Below are 21,364 nucleotides of genomic sequence, written 5' to 3'. Positions count from 1 at the left end.
TGCATCTTTGGGCGCACAGGCGCCGACTTTACAAAGTGCCAGGGGGTGCTCGAACCCCCCGGCTCCGCCTCCACTCCATCCCTTCCCCCCAAGGCCCCACTCCCACTCCGCTTCTTCCTGCCCAGTCCCGCCCCCTCCCCCCCCAGCGTCCTCCCCTCCCAGCCTCCCGCACGCCGCAAAACAGCTGTTCGCGGTGGGCGGGAGGCGCGGATCTGCGGGGCCCGCCGTTGGGCAGGAAGAGGTGCCGATAGGGAGGCTTGCCGGTGGGTGCTAAGCACCCATCAGGTTTCCCCCAGGGGTGCTCCAGCCCCGGGGGAGTAGAACCCAGGTCTTCCAGAGCTAGCTCCCATCCAGTAGCCCAGCCTAGCTCTGCTGCATGCTGCAGGAAAGGAGGACTCGGCTCGATGGGAGCAAAACCAAGGGGCCCAGTTCTCTGAGACGCCAGCAGACGGTCCCGGGAGGTCGGGATGGATCGTCGTGCTCGACAGCCTGAAAAGCAGCCCAGAGGTCAGGAAGGCTGGAGAAGGCGCGGCCGGTGGAAAGAGATCGCTCAGCTCCCAAGAGGCGGCCGGTTCTGACCCAGGCTGGGATGCAGAGCATCGGCTGCTGTGCAATTGTGCGGTTTAGTTTGTTTGAGAGTAGCAGCCGTGTTAGTCTGTATTCGCAAAAAGAAAAGGAGTACATAAGCTTTCGTGAGCTACAGCATCCGATGAAGTGAGCTGTAGCTCACGAAAGTTTATGCTCAAATAAATTGGTTAGTCTCTAAGGTGCCACAAGTCCTCCTTTCCTTAGTTTGTTTGGTCATTTTCTGTTCGGAGTTGGAGAAAAGGAAGGAATCGGAAAGTGTCATATCAGGATCGGAGGGGTTTATGCCTCAAATTCTTAGGGTTTCAGCCAGGGTTCCCTCGAACTTTTCCCCACCCATGTGCAGGGTGAATTTTGTTAGGTGCACCAATATGGAGGTGATGTGTGACATGGCCCTGTGTGCCACATCACCTCCATATTGGTGCACCTAACAAAATTCATGGGGCAGGGGTGGGGCCGAGGGGTTCGGAGTGTGGGAGGGGGCCCAGAGCTGGGGCACAGGGTTGGGGTGCAGGGGTGTGAGGTTCCACCTGGGAGTGCGGGCTCTGGGGTGGGGGTGGGAATGAGGGGCTCTGGGGTGGGGCAGAGGGTTTGGGGTGGGGGCTCCGACTGGGGGTGCAGGCTCTGGGGTGGGGCCGGGGATGAGGGGCTCAGGCCTGAGACAGAGGGTTTGGGGTGGGGGCTCCGACTGGGGGTGCAGGCTCTGGGGTGGGGCCGGGGATGAGGAACTCAGGGCTGGGGCAGAGGGTTGGGATGTGGGGGGCTGAGGGCTCCGGCTAGGGGTGAGGGCTCTGGAGTGGGGATGAGGGGCTCAGGGCTGGGGCAGAGGGTTGGGATGTGGGGGAGTGAGGGCTCCAGCTGGGGGTGCGGGCTCTGGGGTGGGGATGAGGGGCTCAGGCAGAGGGGTGGGGTAGGGGGGTGAGGGCTCCGGCTGGGGGTGCAGGCTCTGGGGTAGGGCCAGGGATGAGCAGTTTGGGGTGCAGCAGGGTGCTCTGGGGCTACGGCAGGGAGAGAGGACTCCCCCCCAGTTCTTTCTCCCCGCAGCAGCACCTGGGCTGGGCGGGGGAAAGTCACCTCTCCCCGCCACCCAGCTCCGGGCCTGGGTTTGGGCCAGGATGGGGTAGCCGCAGCAGGTCCGGGGCTGAGTTGGGGCCAGGGCACCCCGGGGATGGCAGGTCGGGGGGGGGGGGCGACCCAGCCGTGGCAGGTCTCCGGGGGCGGGGAGGGTTGAGTTCCGGCTGCCCCTCCCCTGGCCCGGCAGGTTCCCTGAGCACCTGCGCGGCTCTAAATAGGCTGCTTCACGGCCGCCTGGCTTACAGGAAACTTTGGTTTCACCTGTATCCAGGCCAATTCCAGCACAAAGAACAACAACTACATCCACCAAGTCCATAAAGTCGACGATTATGGTCATGCTTTGTATTATTCACTGGGCACCATCTGTGTGCTCAGCCCTGTTCAGAATATGCCAGAAAATGTCATCCCTGAGCCAATGTGTGTAAAATATGTAGCCCTGGAGGAGAGATGGCTCCGGTATTTAACTGTGAAGTGGATAGTTATTGAGCTCTCGTTAATCTCTGTGGGTGGAGGTGCCCATGGCCCTAGAAGTTTTACTGGCTTAAGGACTAAAAGATTTGACCCTCCAACTTTCTTTCAAGTGGAAGAGCTGCCCAGAGCTCCTGTGCCTGTCTATTTTCCTTTCCTGCCTACAGTGGCCCTGACATACCTCAGAAGTCTCCCTTTTTCCCCTCAACTTTAAAATGTGGGATTTTCTTGGTGTTTGGTTTTAAATATTCTCCTGGGAGAACGGCAGCTCGGTCGCTGGAGTGCTGTGGTTAAGAGCCTTCTGGAAAGCAAAGAGCCTTAAAACAAGAGTGAAAGCAGTGGTGCCAACTCTCGTGATTTTGTCATGAGTCTCCTTAAAGCCCCAGCTCCTGGAGTCCAGGGGAGATGTGATGATTGCAGCCTTCATTCTTAAAGAAAAATGAAGTTTCTAGCCCTCGTGGCTGCGGAGAAAGTTTCAAAATGCGACCCCAGGGCACCCTACAGGGTCGAACAGCAGGAGGCCAATAAAAAGAACCCCAAAGCCCTTATTTTTACATCATCTCATGATTTTAAAGCCAATCTCGTGATTTTTGGTGCACCTGATTCATAAGTTTTGCACATTTGGAATGGGCAACACTGTGAAAGTGACTTGAAAGCGTCCCTACGTAAAAGGATAAATGGACACAAGTCAGACATTAGGAATGGCAATGTACAAAAACCTGTAGGAGACCACTTCAACCTCCCTGCACACACACTAGCGGATGTAAAGGTCGCCGTCCTGCAGCAAAAAAACTCCAGGGCCAGACTTCAAAGAGAAACTGCCGGGCTTCAGTTCATCTGCAAATTTGACACCATCAGCTGAGGATTAAACAAAGACGGTGACTGGCTCGCCAACTACACAAGCAGTTTCTCCTCCCTGGGTGTTCGCACCTCAACTGCTAGAAGAGGACCTCATCTTCCCTGATTGAATTAACCTCGTTAGCCTGAGCCTGATTCTTGCTTGCATATTTGTACCTGCCTCTGGAAATTTCCACTACATGCATCTGACGAAGTGGGTATTCACCCACGAAAGCTTATGCTCCAATACGTCTGTTAGTCTATAAGGTGCCTCAGGACTCTCTGCTGCTTTTACAGATCCAGATTAACACGGCCACCCCTCTGATAGTTGAAAGTGTCATTTTCACTCCTGTTTAAGGTCAGTTGCTTGTCTATTATTTGCAGTGAGGTAACAGCCCTAGAGCCCCAAGCGGGTGCCGTATAAACCCCACGGGGCCTTGCCCGAGGAGGAGGTTTCAAAAGCTAAATGATCTGTTCCAAGCTTGGTGAACTGCAAAAAAGGGATAGAAAGTCATCAAGATTTTTCTGCAATTGTTTCAATGGTTGTAGTCCAGAGTTAGTAGCAAAGTAAGAATAGACACTCAAATTTTAAACCTAACCAGTGTCCCTTAAGTGACTTGACACAAGACGTGAGAACATGTTAGTATTAGAGCTGAGTGGGTCTAATGTTTGTTGAATTCTCTTTTTTTATATATAAGAATTAGATACAGTACTCCTATCAGCTAATTTCTAAATTATTATCTGCAAAAAAACCCCTAGAGTTTTCAGGTGCTTAAGCCCCTGGTATCGCAGTTAAAGTTGCCCCCCTTCCCCCCCAAAAATCTGAAATGGCGCCCCTGAACAGGGAACCGCAGCCAATGGGAGCTGCGGGGGTGGTGCCTGCAGGCAGGGGCAGCGTGCACAGCCACCTGGCCGCCCCTGAGCCAAGGAGCTGCTGCCAGACCAGTCGCCGCTTCCAGGAGCTACCCAACATAAGCACTGCCCGGCCAGAGCCCGCACTCCTCATCACCTCCTGCACCCAAACCCCCTGCCCCATCCCTGAGCCCCTCCCCACACCCAAACTCCCTCCTGGAGCCTGCGTCCCACGCCCCTTCCCGCACCCCAAACCCCCTGCACCAGCCCTGAGCCCCCTCCTGCACCCAAACTCCCTCACATGCCTCTCACCCACTCCCGCACCCCCTCCCACAACCCAACTCCATGCCCCAGGCTCAGCTAGGAGCACCCCGCACTTTCTGAACTCTCAACCCTACCCTCCAGCACAGATCTCGCACCCCCTCCAGCACCCAAACCCCCTGCCCCAGCCTGGGGAAAGTGAGGGTGGGGGAGAGTGAGCGACAGAGGGAGGGGGCTGGACAAGTGTATTTGGGTTGGTGCGATTAGGCAGTTGGCAACCCTATCCAGCCCTGATCCTGGCCCACAACACAACACAAACCCTCCAGCTCCCAATCCCAGCCCACTACACAACACAGACCTGCTCCAGCCCCTTATCCCAGCCCACAACACAATACACACCCACTCCAGCCCCGATCCCAGTCCATAACACGACAGCCCCCCCCCTTCAGCCCCCGATCCCAGCCCACAACGCAAGACACACACTCTCCAGCCCCGATCCTGGCCCACAGCTAAGGTGGCCAACCCTCCAGGATTGCCCTGAAGTCTCCAGCAATTAGAAATGAATCTTTTAATTAAAGATAATGTCATGTGATGAAACCTCCAGGAATATGTCCAACCAAAATTGACGACCCTAATCCTCCGGGGTGGATACATGCCTAACAATTCACCAGAGGGTGGCGTGTGAGTCTCTGCCAATAGCCAGTAACCTATTGGGAATCGAAGTCATTGCCAGATATACGCAAGGATAATATTTATGGCATTATGTAGCTATACTGGAAATTACACTCTTAATGTCTTGGAGTGAAGGGAGGGCGCCAGAGGGGCGACGTACCTCGGAGACGTTCCTTTTAGGGAGGAGGTAACCGGTTCCTATGTCCCTGTCCGGCCACGTGTCTTGTGCGTCATACACAGACTGGACACAAGGCTTACACTTTTAGCGGTGAGAGTAATTAACCCAAGGGGCAGGGTGGATTCACTGCCACCGGCGGTGTTAAAATCAAGCCGGGATGTTTTTCTAAACGCTCTGCTCTCGGAATTATTGTGGGGCATTTCTCTGGCCCGTCCGATACAGGAGGCCAGCCCAGATGACCACGGTGGCCTTGGAATCTAGGCCTCACCATGGGGGCCAGTTTGCCTACTAAGGCTAATCAAGAGATTGCGAAATCGACAAGAGAGGAAATCTACAGAAGGAACGATTAGCAGGGGGTATGGGGGGGGCTCTGTTCCCAAATAAGGACGAAGGATGGGTCTGTATATCTAGGGGTGGCAGGGGGACCCCCTGGATCCTTCACCGAGGAGGCCAACTGGCCACATGGTTCTCTCACAAGCACTAGTGAGCCCAATGTTATTAGCCAGGAGATTATCTTGGTAATTACGTCTAGGCTACAGACTGCACCTTGTGATTTTATTTGAAGCGTAGCGGTTTTGTTTCCGATTCTTCCACTTGCTGCTCCTTGAGTCTCTAGGTTTGCTAAATAAACGTATACTCGGTTTCACAGAACATCGCCCCAGGGGACGGGTGGGGTAGAGTTGCCAACTTTCCCAAACCGGACGCCCCTGCTCTGCCCCCAAGGCCCTTCCCCCTCCTCTGCCCCCTCCCCTGAGGACCTGCCTCCGCTCACTTCTCTCCCCTCCCATGAATCAAAACACCACCACCTAAGCCCCAAAGCAGGTATTACTGCAGAAAATGACACGTTCCCTCCTACCCCTCTTTCAATCTTAACCATTATCACAACACGGTCCGAGGAAAGAAGGGAGGTGAAGATTTGCTGCAATACTGGGGCGACCAGACAGCAAGTGTGAAAAATCAGAACAGGAAAGGGAGGTTTAATAAGTGCCTATAGAAGACAAAGCCCTGAATATCAGGGCTATCCCTGTAAAATCAGGGCAGCTGGTCACCCTATGCAATATTTGTCTGGGAAGCGTCAAGGAGTTGCTCACAACTGTTGCAATAAGTACCATTACCTACATCCCTAACACTGCACCGAACCAGAGATGCTACAGCAAAGAAGAGGGAAGAGACTGCTCTCACAACAACCCTTCAACAGAGAACTGCTGGGATACTGATAGTTACTACACAGGGTACTGGCCCCGTACTTCGTACTGGACACAAATCAGACATCAAGAATTGTAACATTCAAAAACCAGTAGGAGAACACTTCACTCTCCCTGGACACTCAACAACAGACTTAAAAGTGGTCATTCTTCAACAAAAAAAACTTCAAAAACAGACTTCAACGAGAAACTGCAGAACTGGAATTAATTTGCAAACTGGACACCATCAAATTAGGCCTGAATAAAGACAGAGTGGATGGGTCACTACTAAAAGTAATTTTCACTCTGCTGATACTCACACCTTCTTGTCAACTGTTGGAAACGGGCGACGTCCACCTTGATTGCATTGGCCTTGTTAGCACTACAAAAGTAATTTTCCCTCTCTTGGTATTCACCCTTCTTGTCAACTGTTGGAAATGGGCCACATCCACCCTAACTGAATTGGCCTCGTTAGCACTGACCCTCCACTTGGTAAGGCATCTCCCATCTTTTAATGTGCTGTATATAACACACACACACACACACACACACACTGCTTACTGTATTTTTCACTCCATGCATCTGATGAAGTGAGTTATAGCCCACGAAAGCTTATGCCCAAATAAATGTGTTCGTCTCTAAGGTGCCCCAAGGACTCCTCGTTTTTGCTGATACAGACTAACACGGCGACCCCTCTGAAACCTACACAAGGCACTGTGCAGCATGAAATATCCAAGCAGAAAATGCATTTCAGCCACAGAAGCCTGCTCTGATTCCCCCTCTCCCCTCCGTGCAACAAAAGCAAAACATGAACTTTGGCAGGCTGGATTTTCATTTTGGCTGAAAAGTCCAGTCTTGCCCCCTCCTCTGTTCAAAGAGCCAGTGCCCGAGCCTCACCTTCACCAAAACCGCACTTCGATCCAGTGAACCGTTCCTCTCGACCGAGATCTCGGTGCAGGACAGAGAAAAGGTCCATGGCTCAAGGAGGCAAGTCCCGTAAATAACCCCAATCAGGCAGCGGGTATTTAGGACCCTCTTTAAGATGCATCAGGGAGGGAGGAGGGACGAATGCAGGGAGAAGGAGAGATACTGACTCTATTGAGCTAAATCTCCAGTGGCCCCCACCCCCCAAAAAGGGTCCTCAAAAAGTTAGAGCTTTAAATAAGATCCAATACTGACAGCCACACACACACACACACACACACACACACCAGAGGCCAAGATGCAGCACATAGGAATTCCAGGCTGTTGGGATTTTTGGGGGCCGGGGGGGAGATTGTGGTCTTCGTGTTTCTCCTGGGGAAATGAGAGGGAGGGGAGCTGGCTCTAGGTCCTACGGCGGGAGGGGGAGGGTTGCTCGGGCAGGGTGCATGCCTGGCAAGGAGGGGTGAGGCTTAGAGCCAAGCTGGCCCCATTGAGTGTGTGGGGTTTTGCAGCCGCAGGGGATGGCTGGGGACACAGCGGCTCCAGGCTGTGCGCGCAGGGTCGAAAGCGAGGTGAAACACTGCTTGCAGCCTGCTCTCCCTGCCAGGGGGCCAGTGGAGCCCCTGCACCTGGGGGAGCAGGGATCCTCCTGCCAGGGCTGAGTGGGAACCCCCTTCCCCGCAAGCTGGCCCGGGCACTGGGCACAGCAGGTGCGCAGGGAGGGCACGCCCTGACCCAGCTACTCACCCATGCAAGGTGGGAGCTGGCAGTGGGAACCCCCTTCCCCGCGGGCTGGCCCAGGCGCCGGGCAGGGGGCACAGCAGGTGCACGGGGAGGGCGCACCTTGACCCAGCTACTCACCCATGCATGGTGGGAGCTGGCAGTGGGAGGGCGGGGGTGCTGCTCCTGGGCGCACTCTCGCTGTCCATCCCCAGGGCTGCTGCCACCGCCGAGGTGGCTGCCGCTGGAAGAGGCGGAGAGGGAGGCTCCGGCGGCGTGAGGGGGGAGCGGGCGCACACTGGGGGGAGGATTGTGGTGGCTTGGCCACTTGCTGCCCCCCATTGTTGGCTCTGTGCCATGATCCTCTCGCAGCACCTCCCTGCCTGTCATCCGCTTCCTCGACCCCAGTTGTTCTGGCGCCCCAGCAGGCAGGAACCGGACTTTGGGTATCCGGTCGGTGTTTCTGACGGGACACGGTCAGGTGCCCTTTTCGACTGGACTTTCCAGTCAAAAACCGGACACCTGGCAGCCCTAGCGTGTGGAGCGGCGCAGAGAGCCGAGGCGGAACTAGCAAGCTGGGACGACCTGTTTCTTTGGGAGCAGGAGGAGCTGTAAATACTGCGAGTGTCCAGAGGACTGGGGGCTGGACTCTCCAGCGGGGTGCGCGGAGGGCTCAGGGCTGAGCACAGGGACCTGCAGAGGGACGGCAAGCGCTTGAGTTGCCGCTGGCCGGCGGAGTCGGGGACTTGAGCCCCGGCAGGCCCTGACAATGCGCCCTCGCGCTAAGCATGTGTGGTAGCGAGGTGCCGCACAGCCCTGGGTACCCCAGGGAAGCCTGGTGGGGGGGCTCCTTAGGGGACGCTTCAACGGAAATAAAGCACGCCCGCTAAAACTCACTGTGTGCCCCGAATGCTCGGTCTTTGCAGCATGGCTGGAGGAGGAACGGAGCTGGCTCCGGGGGGAGATGAATTCTAGGCCTGCAGAGAATGCCGATTCCCAGGCCGTCCCAACAAGCAAGCCCCAGCCCGGCTGCCTGCGTAGCCCCAGAGAGCCACGTAGCTCACACGCTGCTTAGAGACGCACAGGAACAAACCATGGGCCTCAGCTCAGCCCCCGGAGCCAGGTGCTGATGGAGAGACGCTGGCCTCCGTGGAGGGCTGATCCAAAGCTGACGGGGAACCACCGGGGGTCGCGGGGCTGGTGTCCCATCAGGCCCCCAGCAAGACAATGCTTTGGGGGCTGGCTCGAGGCCAGCTCCAGGCGCCTCACCAATGCTCTCTAGGCACCCGGTCACAAACGCCCTTTGAGCACCCCCTGGCCCCACTGTACAGACAGGAAACCGGGACATGAGAAGAACGTGACTTGAACACCATCAACCAGGGACTCAGAGGCAGAAGAGAACCCAGGAGTTCTGATTCCCAGCCCCCCTGCTCTAACCACTAGACCCCACTCCCCGCCCAGAGCTGGGGATAGAACCCCAGGGTCCCACTGCACAATGCTCCCTTTCTTAAACATCCCTGCTCTGTGCTTCGGCAGACAAAGCTGCTCAAACATCTGATGGTGTTGCCCCTTCTGGGGCTCAGCCGTCCAGCATCCATCATCTCCGCCCTGCACCCCAGGGGACCCCCTGCCTTATACCTCCTGCTAGCAGAGGGCAGAATCCCGTCCTGGAGGCTGGGCACACAGACTGCCCCCTGGCCACCCATTTGGTGTCTGCTGCCAATATGGGGGAGCAGCCGGGTAACGCCCACTGGCACAGCCAAGCTGCCCCACTCCTCCTGCGGCTCCCGGCCCCAGCAATTCCCTCTGTCGCTGCATTGCACGTGGCTACGATCGCCGGTGGCACAGGCCACAGGCTACTGCCGAGGAGATACAAGGAGATGCAGCCCGGCGGCAGTCTCTTTCCTCCCCCCCATCAGGGCTACAAGGTGGAAGAGAAACCTTGGCTGGGACAAACCCAAAGCGTTTGGCTTTGAACATACCTTTCCCAGAGGAGCAAAGCCCCAAAGAGCTCAGCACACAAGCCCTCCTGCTGCTCAGGGCCCACAGAGAGGGGTTAAGGTATATGGGGGAGACACTCCAATGCTGCCACTTATTTTAGATCCAGTGCCCCTAAGCATCAGGATCAAGGATTCACATCTCTCTCGGTCCGATACAGCGGCCAACCTGCCAGCGTTGATGGATGGAGGGTCGCAGGGCCCCCAGGAGGCAGGGGAGCATTGCTATCCTGCAGGTAAACCGAGGCCCATGGCGACTGCCACTGATTTGTCTGGAGCAACTCAGAGGCAGGAAATGAACCCAGGTCTCCCGTGTTCCAGGCCAGCCTGCCTTCCCCTTGCGGGTTGAATCGGGACTCTTAGACTAGCAGGAGCTGGGGTCGTTTGGCCACAGTGGCTGGGAAAGGACCTGCCTCCTTGTCATTCCCAGGCACAACACAAGCACCCGTGCCGCCGTTCTTCTCGGCCGTGTAATTCCAGCAAGTCTGCCAAGTAAACCCCTGTCTGGTTACAGCCTCATGGGAGCATCGAAGCTTCACGCTTGGACCTTCACAGGCACGCAGCTCGGACCCTCCTGCTCCACAAGCCCAGTTCTGCCCCTGCCCCTCCTCGCTGCTCGGCCTAAAGGAGACGCTCTGCATGCACTAGAGGGTTTATGACCCACGGCTGGGCAGCTCCGATTGCATCCAGTAGGGGGCAGGGCTGAAACACACTTAAGGATGCAGATTGCGCAGCTGCTGCCGCCTTCAACTGGCTGGAATCAGAACAGTTCTGCTGTGTGTCATAGACCCCTATACCACTACTAGGGATTCTCCTTGCGCTCAAGGAGCGATGGGGGGTGCTCTCAGAGCAGCAATTGACTTGATGGGCTTCTAACGTCTCTTAACTACTATGCCTGATATTTAATCCCCATTCAATCCACATCCCTTAGCAAGTGCAGGGTCCCTCTGTACCGCGCATTCTCCAAGCCTGTGTCCAGCGGGATTTTAATCCGCACTCGCACCCCGTCCATTATGAAGCCCATTCCCGGCCCAGCGGATCTCAGATTCAAGCAGCTCGTCCTGAGCGCCAGCTTGTCATTTTGCTTTCCCCCGTCTCATCCCGTCAATACTGCTGCCCAGGACGGAGCTGCGGTGAGGCCATTTAGACGCACTCCTTCACCAGAGGGAAAACCCCCACGCCTTGCTCGAAATGTCAGTTATAATTTGTATACATAGACCAACTCTTTTTACATGGCCTGAGACCTTCCACGGCTGCTAGAACCGATAGGCAAAATTCCCCCGTGTTCACTACAAACGTCTCATCTGCCCGGAGAGCCCTCAGCCCCAGTTGCAAACTCTGCAGGTGATTCCCCGTGCACCAGACGGCCCCGCAATGTGCAGAGTTGCAACAGGGGGAGGACTTCGCTGCCGCGTGCCGATTTCAGCCCCCGCGGGGCAGAGATCCGAATGGCAAGGGACTGAATTCACGGGCCGGTCAATCAGTAGGGCACTGCAGTCAGTATGCCAGTGCAGATCTCAAATGCAGTGGAGTGATTCCACTGAGTGCAGTGCCATGCTGATTGCACAAGGCAGTGAAATCAGCGCACTGCAACCAAGATCTGCACTGGCCTGCAGTGCAAATACTGAATCACCACCCTACACTGCAGAGAACACCCCACGGAGATCTGCAGTGCCCGATTCCCTGCCCTGATTCCAGCTGAGCACGCCATAGGGGCATAGTGCAAGATTCTGTCCTGGTGCAATTCTCATTGACATCAGCGGAAGCTGAGCCCTCTTACACCAGGGCTGGATTTGACCCAGGCCGCTAGGTCCTGATTAATAGAAGTGCTGACCACCTGGACCGCCCCTTTATTTCAGCTCGAGTTGGGAGCACCCGGCCATTCTGAGCGCCAGGCTTTGGAGCATGGTGAATGACCGATGTCTGTGAAGATATCTGGAAATCCACCCCAAATGGCCAGCGACTGCAGCACGGAATTGCACTGAGTTGCCAAAAGAAAAGGAGGACTTGTGGCACCTTAGAGACTAACCCATTTTATTTGAGCATAAGCTTTCGTGAGCTACAGCTCACTTCATCGGATGCATGCAGTGGAAAATACAGTGGGGAGATTTTATAGACACAGAGAACATGGAACAATGGGTGTTACCATACACACTGTAACGAGAGTGATCAGGTAAGGTGAGCTATTACCAGCAGGAGAGGGGGCGGGGGGACCTTTTGTAGTGATAATCAAGGTGGGCCATTTCCAGCAGTTGACAAGAATGTCTGAGGAACAGCAGGGGAGGGGGAAATAAACATGGGGAAATAGTTTTACTTTGTGTAATGACCCATCCACTCCCAGTCTTTATTCAAGCCTAAGTTAACTGTATCCAGTTTGCAAATTAATTCCAATTCAAATCGCCCCACTGTATTTTCCACTACATGCATCCAATGAAGTGGGTTGTAACTCACGAAAGCTTATGCTCAAATAAATGGGTTAGTCTCTAAGGTGCCCCAAGTCCTCCTGCTCTTTTTGCAGATACAGACGAACACGGTGGCTGCTCTGAAACCAGCCATTGGGTTGCCAGTGATTGCAACGCAGGTGCTGAAGCACGCCGGCTTCCGAAACCACGCACTGCATCACCAGGGACTGCAGCGCCTCCGCGGCTTTCAGAAATTCATGTGCCGAATGGCTAGCTGATTTCAGAAATCACGTACCCGGTTGGCAAGGATTGCCGCCGCCCCCGCCCCCCCCCCCCCCCACTGGTTTCAGACATCACGCCCTGACTTGCCAACAACCGCACCGCACCCCCTGATTTGCACCGATTCGCCGACGCCTGCCCCGCACCAATCCGGAGTCGCCGCGCCGATTCCAGCGAACGCAGAACCCGCAAGCGCCAACCGGGGGAAGGGGAGCTGGGCCCAGACCCGCCGGGAGATGCAAGGGAAAGGAGCTCCCAGGTCACTTACTTCTCCGGCTTCTTCTTGCCGGCGGCGTCCCCGCTGAGATCCAGCAGCTTCCGCTTGCAATTGAATTTGTCCCGGAGGCCGTCACTGCCAAACTTGGGCTCTTTGTTGGGCACCTTGAACCGCCCGGGTGCAACGAGGAACCCTTCCCTCTCCTTCAGGTTGTTGATGGTGTCCAGGTCGTTCCGCACGGCGCCCTTCACCGCCTTGCGGCCCTGCCTCATCTGCCGCAGCACCGCCAGGGCCGCGCACACCCCCAGGGCCAGGGTCACCAGCCCCAGGGCGAAGGAGACGGCCAGGGCCATGGGGAAGGGGTCGTCGACCGCCAGCCGCCGGCTGCTGGCCGGGGTGGGGCTCTGCACCTTGAACTCGCAGCTGGGGCCCATGTAGCCGGCGGAGCACTCGCAGACGTGGCCGGAGAAGTGGGTGTAGCAGGTGCCGCTGTTGAGGCAGGGGCTGGAGCCGCAGGCGTCCACACGCACGCTGCAGTCCTTGCCGCCGTAGCCCAGGGTGCAGGAGCAGGTGTAGCTGTTGGCCCCGTCCAGGCAGGTGCCGCCGTTGACGCAGGGGTTGCAGGCGCAGTCGTCAATGTTGCGCTCGCAGCGGGTGCCGGCGAAGCCCGGCCGGCACTTGCAGAGCACCCGGCGGCCCACGTCCAGGCAGAGGCCACCTAGGAGGAAGCGACGGAGCGGGTCAGGGGGGTGGGGGCGGTGCCTGGCCCCGGCTGAGCCTGGGATAGATTTGGCGGGCACGGGCACAGGCATGGGGCCAAAGGCAGGGGACAGGACTCGGCCATGGATGCCCCAGGGTCAGACTTTTCTAGCTCCAATCCGGGATCAGGGCCCCGTTGCGCTTGGAACATGGAGTGCCGCCACCCACCCAGGGCACCTCCCACGCAGACCATTCCCCGCCCCGGCAGGGACCCGGGCACTGTGGGCACCTCGGACTCTCCTGGGCTCTGCCTTCGGCCTCCCGAGGGCTGAAATGCTTCAGTCTCACTAGAGGTATTGGGGTCAACTCCAGGGGTCCGAAGGGCCCGTGCTCCACGGGAGGCCAGACTAGGTGAGCTAGCACTCCCGTCTGGGTCTGGGCCTGGTACACAGACATTAGACCCAGATCTCAGGCGAGCTGCTTTCCCCGATCAGAGGGAGGGAACAGGAAGAACTGTTAGCGACTCACCCAAGTCCCGCAGGCGCCGGGGCTGGGAATAGAACCAGGAGTCCTGAGTTCCAGTCCACTGCCTGAGCCAAAATTTCCCCCACAAAATGTATGAGCTTCTCCCCCGCTTCCCGCCCCATCTGCCCTCTCTGGCAGGGAGCTCTGGCTCAGGAGTCGGGTTGCCCACAAGGGAGCCCAGTTCGTGCCAAGTGGATTCCCGTGTCCTGCGCACTGAGCGCACTGCCAAACGGCCGCCCCATCTGAGTCAGCTGGAGGGGAAGGATCCCACTTCACCCACCAACACCCCTCCAGCCAACCAGCCCGCCCCTTCCCTGGCTTTGAGGGGAGGGTTTGCTCTTTCCCAAAGGAGTGGGAAGCTGCAGTGTAAGGACCCAGGAAGTGCTGCCCCGCCCCGTTCCTTCAGATGCTGCACAGAAAGGTCTAACCCTGCCCCCATCCACCCCATTGTCACCTAATTAGGCCGTAACATCCCACTGGGAGAAGAGGAATCTTCACCTCTCCCTTGGCAGCCCACCCCTGGGAAAGTGACCTGATTGCACCCTAAAGCACAAAAACCTTCAGAGTCATCCTCCACCAAACATGCCCCTGCCTCTCGCTGAACTGTCCAGGCCGGAGCCTCGGCTGATGTAAACCGGCACAGCTCCACTGAGCAATGCCGATTTACACCAAGAGGGGATCTGGCCCCATTGTCTCCAATGGAGCGACACTGTTTCGTACCACCTGTGGATCTGGCCCCAGCATCCTGCAGCAATGAGTATCACTGGTTAACGAGGCACCACGGATGTAATACAAGCACTTCTATTTTTAAAGGACTGGCGTGGAGTGCTGCCTTGGGTGGAATACAGCCAGACAAACCCCCCCTCACCCTTCCGCCCCCCCCCCCCCGGGACTTGCAGGCAACACCCAGACAGTGCCAGGATCCGCAAGCCACAGCCAGACAACCCCCTGGGATCCACAGGTCACAGCCGGAGGGCACCCCCAGGAGCGACGAGAAAAATCTCTCCTGGCATTGGCTCCCCCAGCCATACAAGTGACAGGGAGCTGGAGACACAAAGGTAATTGCTACTGTGATCCCAGCTCACCGCAGGGCAGGACGTGATTAAGGGCAGAGACTGTGTTTTGTTCCATGTCTATACAGCGCCTGGCACGATGGGGTCCTGGGGCACCTAGCCACTACCGTAATACACCCAACAGCAGCAAAAATATACAGCACCTGGCACAATGGAGCCCTGGGCTATGACCGGGAGGGGGTGGCCCTAGGCATTACAGTAATATACCTAATAGCAATCAAAATGTACAGTGCTTAGCACAATAGGGGCCAGGGTCATGACTGGGGCTCCTCGGTGCTACTGCAAGGCTAATTATAATGTTAAATGGTCGTGTGGCCTAGGGTCTCTAGAGACTTGTGTTCTGGTTCCAGCTCTGCTTGCTGGGTGACAGGCAAATCAGTTCCTTTTGCAATTGCTCTGTGCCTCAGTTTCCCCATCTGTAAAATGAGGATAACGATACCAACCTTCTTTATAAAGTGCTTTGAGATCAGCTGACGGAAAGAGCTAAGGGGGATGATTATTAGTAGATCCTGATATGGTGCCTGATCCTGCTTTGGGCTATAAATCCAGGGCATTTCATACTGGGTCCTAATTGGAACTGGTGTAACTGCTTGGGTCCCAGATCAGTCCCTTCTGAGCCCCCAGAGCAACCTCTCTGGTTTTGCTACTTCTCATTCCTGGTTGCTGGATTAGCCGGATTCTAGTCCAGCTTCTGAATCGGCGTCTCATCACCACCACCACCACCACCACCACAGGAAGGGTTAGCTCTGTTCCCAGCACTGGAGCAAATGCTGCTCCTGGTTACCCCTGTGCAATGCCTGCGTGTACGTGAGAGCAGAATTTGAAGGCACTGAGCCCTAACACAGGGCTGAATTTGAGCACAGTGCAAGAGGAAAAAGAGAAGAATGGCTGGATGCTGCTCTATTTACAACCCCCGCTCCCAGCTCCAGATCCTGGAGCTGACTGATCCCCAGCAGAAGTTAGAGCAGCCCCAAGGCTGCTTTAACTTACAGTCATTGGCCACGCCCCTCCCCCCGAGGGAGAATCCCCAGCCAGCTGTGCTTCTCCCCAGCCATGCCCCTTATGCCAGGGGATAGAATTCTGTCGCAGTGCTTCTCATTCATAGGGCCTCAGATGCCAAGGCCAGAAGGGCCCATTGTGATCATCTTGCTCCCCTGTGTAGCACAGGCCATAGGACGTCACTGAATTAATTCCTGTTTGAACTCGAGCCCGTCTTCTAAAACAAAAATCCAGCCCTGATTCAAAAATTGCCAGCAAGGAAGACCCCGCCGTCTCCCTCAGCAAGTTGTTCCGGTGGTTAATCACTCTCACAGTTAAAAATTGACACTTCATTTCCAGCCTGAATCGATCTAACTTCCAACCACTGGGTAATGTTTGACCGTCCTCTGCCAGACTGAAGAGCCCAGGATCAAATTCTTATTCGCCATGTGGTTACGGCTAGGCTGGGGTCAAGTCACCTTCTCTTTGTTAAGCTAAAGAGATTGAGTTCCTTAAGTCTCTCACTAGAAGGCTTCCCAATTCCTTGATCATTCTCGGCAAAGAGTCCTGTGGCGCATGACATGTGTCATGCATCTGACGAAGTGGGTGTTCACCCATGAAAGCTTCTGCTCCAATACATCTGTTAATCTATAAGGTGCCACAGGACTCTTTGCCGCTTTTACAGATCCAGACTGACATGGCTACCCCTCTGATACCTGATCATTCTCATGGCTTTTCTCTGACCCATTTGCCATTTATCACCATCCTTCTGTGCCACACCTCCAGAGAGATCCTGGACTGAGTGAACAAGCGAGGGCACAATTTGGCTTGCTGGATCCTTACCTTCCCAGTCACGCCAGAGTCAGGAAGAGCCCAGAGTGGCTCTCAGCTCCCGGGGAGGGGGGTCTCTTTCACGTACATCTTGTTTGCCCCTTGGGACTCTCCTCCATATGTATAAGCAGCTTCCCGTCTAAGCATTTGCCACATTAGACTTCAGGGCCTTTTTGACGAGCTTCCTCGCCCTCTTTGAGATCCCCCTTTCGGAAGGTTAGTGCTAACTTTTGGAACGATTCTTGCCGACTGGGGCTGTTCAACTTCAACCTACTAGCAGAATTCCAGCACCAGCTACAGGCTGCATTGTGCCGGGCGCTGCCCAGACAGAGAGACAGCCCCTTCCCCAAAGAGCTGACGATCGAATACACCAATCAAGACTGGATTTTTCTTTTCCCCTAGAAGATCTGCTCTAGTTCAAACCAGAAATCTGATGAGGTTCAACAAGAACAAGTGCAGAGTCCTGCTCTTAGGACGGAAGAATCCCATGCACCGCTACAGACTAGGGATCGAATGGCTGAGTGGCAGTTCTGCAGAAAAGGACCTGGGGATTACAGTGGACGAGAAGCTGGATATGAGTCAGCAGTGTGCCCTTGTTGCCAAGAAGGCCAATGGCATTTTGGGCTGCATTAGTAGGAGCATTGCCAGCAGATCGAGGGAAGTGATTATTCCCCTCTGTTTGGCACTGCTGAGGTCACATCTGGAGTATTGCATTCAGTTTGGCCCCCCGGCTACAGAAAGGATGTGGACAAACTGGAGAGAGTCCAGCGGAGGGCAACAGAAATGATTAGGGGACTGGAACACATGACTTACGAGGAGAGGCTGAGGGAAATGGGCTTGTTTAGTCTGCAGAAGAGAAGAGTGAGAGGGGATTTGATAGCAGCCTTCAACTACCTGAAGAGGGGTTCCAAAGAGGATGGAGCTCGACTGTTCTCAGTGGTGGCAGATGACAGAACGAGGAGCAATGGTCTCAAGTTGCAGTGGGGGAGGTCTAGGTTGGATATTAGGGAAAAACTATTTCACTGGGGGACGGGGGTGAAGCACCGGAATGGGTTACCTACCGAGGCAGTGGAATCTCCATCCTTAGAGGTTTTTAAGCCCTGGCTTGATAAAGCCCTGGCTGGGATGATTTAGTTGGGGTTGGTCCTGCTTTGAGCAGGGCGATGGACGAGGTAACCTCCTGAGGTCTCTTCCAATCCTAATCTTCTATGATTCTAAGAACTAATTCAGGGCAGTCCTAGGGCCTGGGTTATACAGGAGGTCAGTGATAGATGATCACAATGGTGCCTTCTGGCCTTGGAGTCTCTGAAGTGTGGGAGGGGAAACTGAGGCACAGAGTGAGGACAGGCACTTGCCCAAGGACACGCAGCAAGGCAACAGCAGAAGTGGGACTAGAACCTAGGTCTCCAGAGGCCCAGTCCAGTGCTCTATCCACTAGACCACATTACCTATTGAGCGACTCCTCTCCAGCGTGCGGCATAGGACTGCTGCTTCTATGATGGGCGCACTTAGGAGCCCCAGCCAAGGAGGGTCCCTATTGTGCCAAGGGCTGTAAATTTTTATGGCTATTAGGCGTATTACGGTAGCACCTAGGAGCCTGGCATGGCCCATTGTGTTGGGTGCTGTACGTTTCTATTGTAATTACACGTATTACAGTAGCAGCTGGGAGCTTCAGTCATGGACCAGGACTCAATGCTGCCAGGTATAGAACATTTTTATTGCTATTAGGTGTATTATGGTAGCTCCTAGGCATCCCAGTCATTGACCAGGACCCAATTGTGCCAGGTGCTGTACATTTTTATTGTGATTTAAGTGTATTACGGGAGCCGCTAGGAGACTCAGTCATGGGCCATGACCTTAGACACGGTGCATTTTTTTGTTGCTATTAGGTGTATTAGAGTAGTGTCGAGGCAGGCCCACCCCCCAGCCCTGGACCAGGCCCCAGTTGTGTCAGGTGCTGTACAGACACGCAAAATACAGTCCTCTCTCCAGAGAGCTCTTAATGTAGGTGTCAGGAAAGACATCAGGTGGGCGGGAAGGAGGGGGTGGACCAGGAGAAACTGGTTGTAATTTTCCATCAAACAGATCTTTCAATTTATCAAGGTGTGGGATATTCTGGGGGGGCTTCAGAGCTCCCTCCAAAAAAAAAAAGGGGAGAGAACAAATGAAACACCCCCCAAAATGGTCCTTTTTGGGGGCTTCTTTTCTGAATTTTTGGCAGAAAATATTTCCCTCCCTTTTCCAGGGGCACTCTCAGGAAAACCCCAGCCACCCTGGTGCACTGCACTCCACCTTTCCAGACTACTGCATCCCTTTTAGGAGTCTGCCTGGTTTTGCGCACCCCCAAATTACACCTCACTTAAAAACGACTTGCTTGCAAAATCAGACATCAAATTACCAAAGTGTCCCAGCCCACGGCTACTGAGCAACTGCTGGCTCTCTCATGTGGTTGGAATGAAATTGCCGTTTGTACTGACTTCGCAAGCGCTTTTTACGTGGCCTGTTGTAAAACTAGGCCAATCTCTAGATGCGTTGACGTACCCCGGAAGACCACTGCAGACCCCCAGGTGTACCGTGGGGGAGATCCACTACACTCTGCCCGCCAAGGGAGAATGGCCCTTGCTCTGGGTGTGCCTGAGAGATGGCTAACCCCCACCCCCACCCCAATCCTTTGGGGTGCCAAGAAACTGCTGCCCTAAACCTCGCCCCAATCTCCTTAATTGCGAGCAGCCACATGGGAAGCTATTTCAGAACAGCGCTAACATTTCAAATCCAAAGCCTGGCTTGTCCCAGAATAGTTCTCTACATAGACAAGGCCATGCCCTAAGAGTTTACAATCTAAATAGACAATGGAAGGATTATTACCCTGTTTTACAGATGGGGAAACTGAGGCACAGTCTAAGTGACATTCTCAGTGTCACACAGGAGATCAATGGCAAAGCAGGGAATTGAACCCGGATCCCCACCATGCCTCTGCTTTGGGCAGAGGCATATTCTAGTGTCTTGGGGATCTGCATACAGGGGATCTATTCCGCTCCATTCAGGGATTTTCTGGGCCCGCCCTGGGAAACATCAGGGGATGGCGTAGAGATTCCAGCCCACTTCCCATTCAGACCAGAGCTGCCGGGGAAGCCGTCCTGCAGCGAAGCCCTGGGCCCTGGCTAAGTGGGGTGAGACCCACCCAATGGCTTTCTGTCACTGCCAGCCCAGAAGCTCAGGAGAAGAGAGCAGGACGGCGCAGCAAACACAGGTTCCCCCCCAGTCATGCCCAGGCCTGCGTACGGCCTTCACCCGCCCCCTGCCAGAGAAGAAAGCAGCGTGGCTCTTACTGTTCAGACACGGGTTATTGGTGCACCGGTCGATCTTCTTTTCACAGTTGGAGCCGTGGTAGCCCAGGGGGCAGTGGCAGGTGTAGCCGCCTGTGGGCTTCTCGGCGCAGGTGCCTCCGTTGAAGCAGGGCCCGTCGGCACAGGTCATGGCGCTGATCTCGCAGTTCTTCCCGTAGAAGCCCTGGGGGCAGGTGCACTTGTAGTCATTCTCCAGATCCTGGGGGCAGGGGGAGGGAGAGAGAAAGAAGCGGCAGGTTACAGATTTAAATCTGTAACCAGCGGGGGAGGCCGGGGGGGGACGGGGATGAGGACCAAATGGATCCAGAGAGCTCATGCGGACAGGTGCTATGAACATTACACCACTGAAGATCCCGGCTCCTCGGCAGGAGAAGGAAGCTGGCCTTCTGGGGGAGACGCTGTGTGGGGGCTCGGGGCTTGGCGACACTACGGGGGCTGTCCTGGAAGAGCTTCGGAGCAGCCGCAGCTGAGAGCGACGGGAAGGGGATAGGAAAACCACCTCCCCGAGCGGCTGTCGCTAGCCTGACGGAAGCATTCTTCCAGCGCAGGGCGGGTGAGGTGGGCAGAGCGGTGGATTTCACACGCCCCCGAGCACCGTCATGACATCAACCTAATTTCTACGTCTTCGGGTGGTCACCGCGCTATTCCCAGCTCTGCTGCAGACTCCCTGGGCAACTCCTTGAGGCCCACGTCCTCAGAGGTAGGCAGGCTCCTAACCCCCATAGGAATTCGGCGCCTCAATACCTTTGAGGACCTGAGTCTTAAAGCTTTGTGAATGCACAAAAAATTGTCCTGCTCTAAGCTCTTTGGGGCAGGGGCTGGCTTCTTGCTCTGCCTTTATACAGCCCCTGGCACAGAGAGGGCTCGGTACAGGACTGGGGCTCCTAGGGGCTACCGTAATACACCTAATAGCAATACAAAAGTACAGCACCTGACACAGTGGGGTCCTGCTCCATGCCTGGGATAGCTAGGTGCTACCATAACACACCTAATAGCAAAAAAATGTACAGTGCCTGGCATAATGGGGTGGGGCTTTTGGTCCATGACTGAGGCTCTTAGGTGCTATCATAATACACCTAATAGATAACTTAGTCTTGTTAAAGCTGTACAACCCCCAGCGCGGATGCAGTTATAGTGGGATAAAGGTGCTCATACCCAAACAGGAAGGGAATAAGCTACACTGGTATAAGGCACATTTATCCCACTATAAATACTCTACACTATGGGTTGATGCAGAATAACTACATCAGGTTAAAAAACG

At 55.4% G+C, this 21,364-nt stretch overlaps 1 protein-coding gene and 1 long non-coding RNA gene across 3 annotated transcripts in view; both read right to left on the bottom strand.

Annotated features, from left to right (window-relative positions):
- Positions 1-21,364, bottom strand: part of DLL3 (delta like canonical Notch ligand 3) — a 260,953-nt gene that overhangs the window by 177,375 nt on the left and 62,214 nt on the right. For both annotated transcript variants that reach the window (XM_043534749.1, XM_037884704.2), the window contains exons 6-7: positions 20,086-20,302; positions 12,702-13,368 (exon numbers count right to left, since the gene is read on the bottom strand). In XM_043534749.1, the coding sequence (XP_043390684.1) occupies positions 12,702-13,368; positions 20,086-20,302 (884 nt within the window). The remainder of the gene's footprint in view (positions 1-12,701; positions 13,369-20,085; positions 20,303-21,364) is intronic.
- Positions 705-12,311, bottom strand: LOC122463662. Its single transcript, XR_006287238.1, has 3 exons — positions 12,204-12,311; positions 3,078-3,082; positions 705-725 (listed from the first exon to the last, which is right to left on the bottom strand). It is a non-coding gene; the product is annotated as an uncharacterized LOC122463662 (long non-coding RNA).

The sequence above is a fragment of the Chelonia mydas genome, chromosome 23 (genome assembly GCF_015237465.2).
Source record: "Chelonia mydas isolate rCheMyd1 chromosome 23, rCheMyd1.pri.v2, whole genome shotgun sequence".
NCBI classification, from domain to species: Eukaryota; Metazoa; Chordata; order Testudines; family Cheloniidae; genus Chelonia; species Chelonia mydas.
The sequence above is the reverse complement of the archived record's forward strand: the minus strand, read 5'-3'. Positions and strand labels throughout refer to the sequence as shown.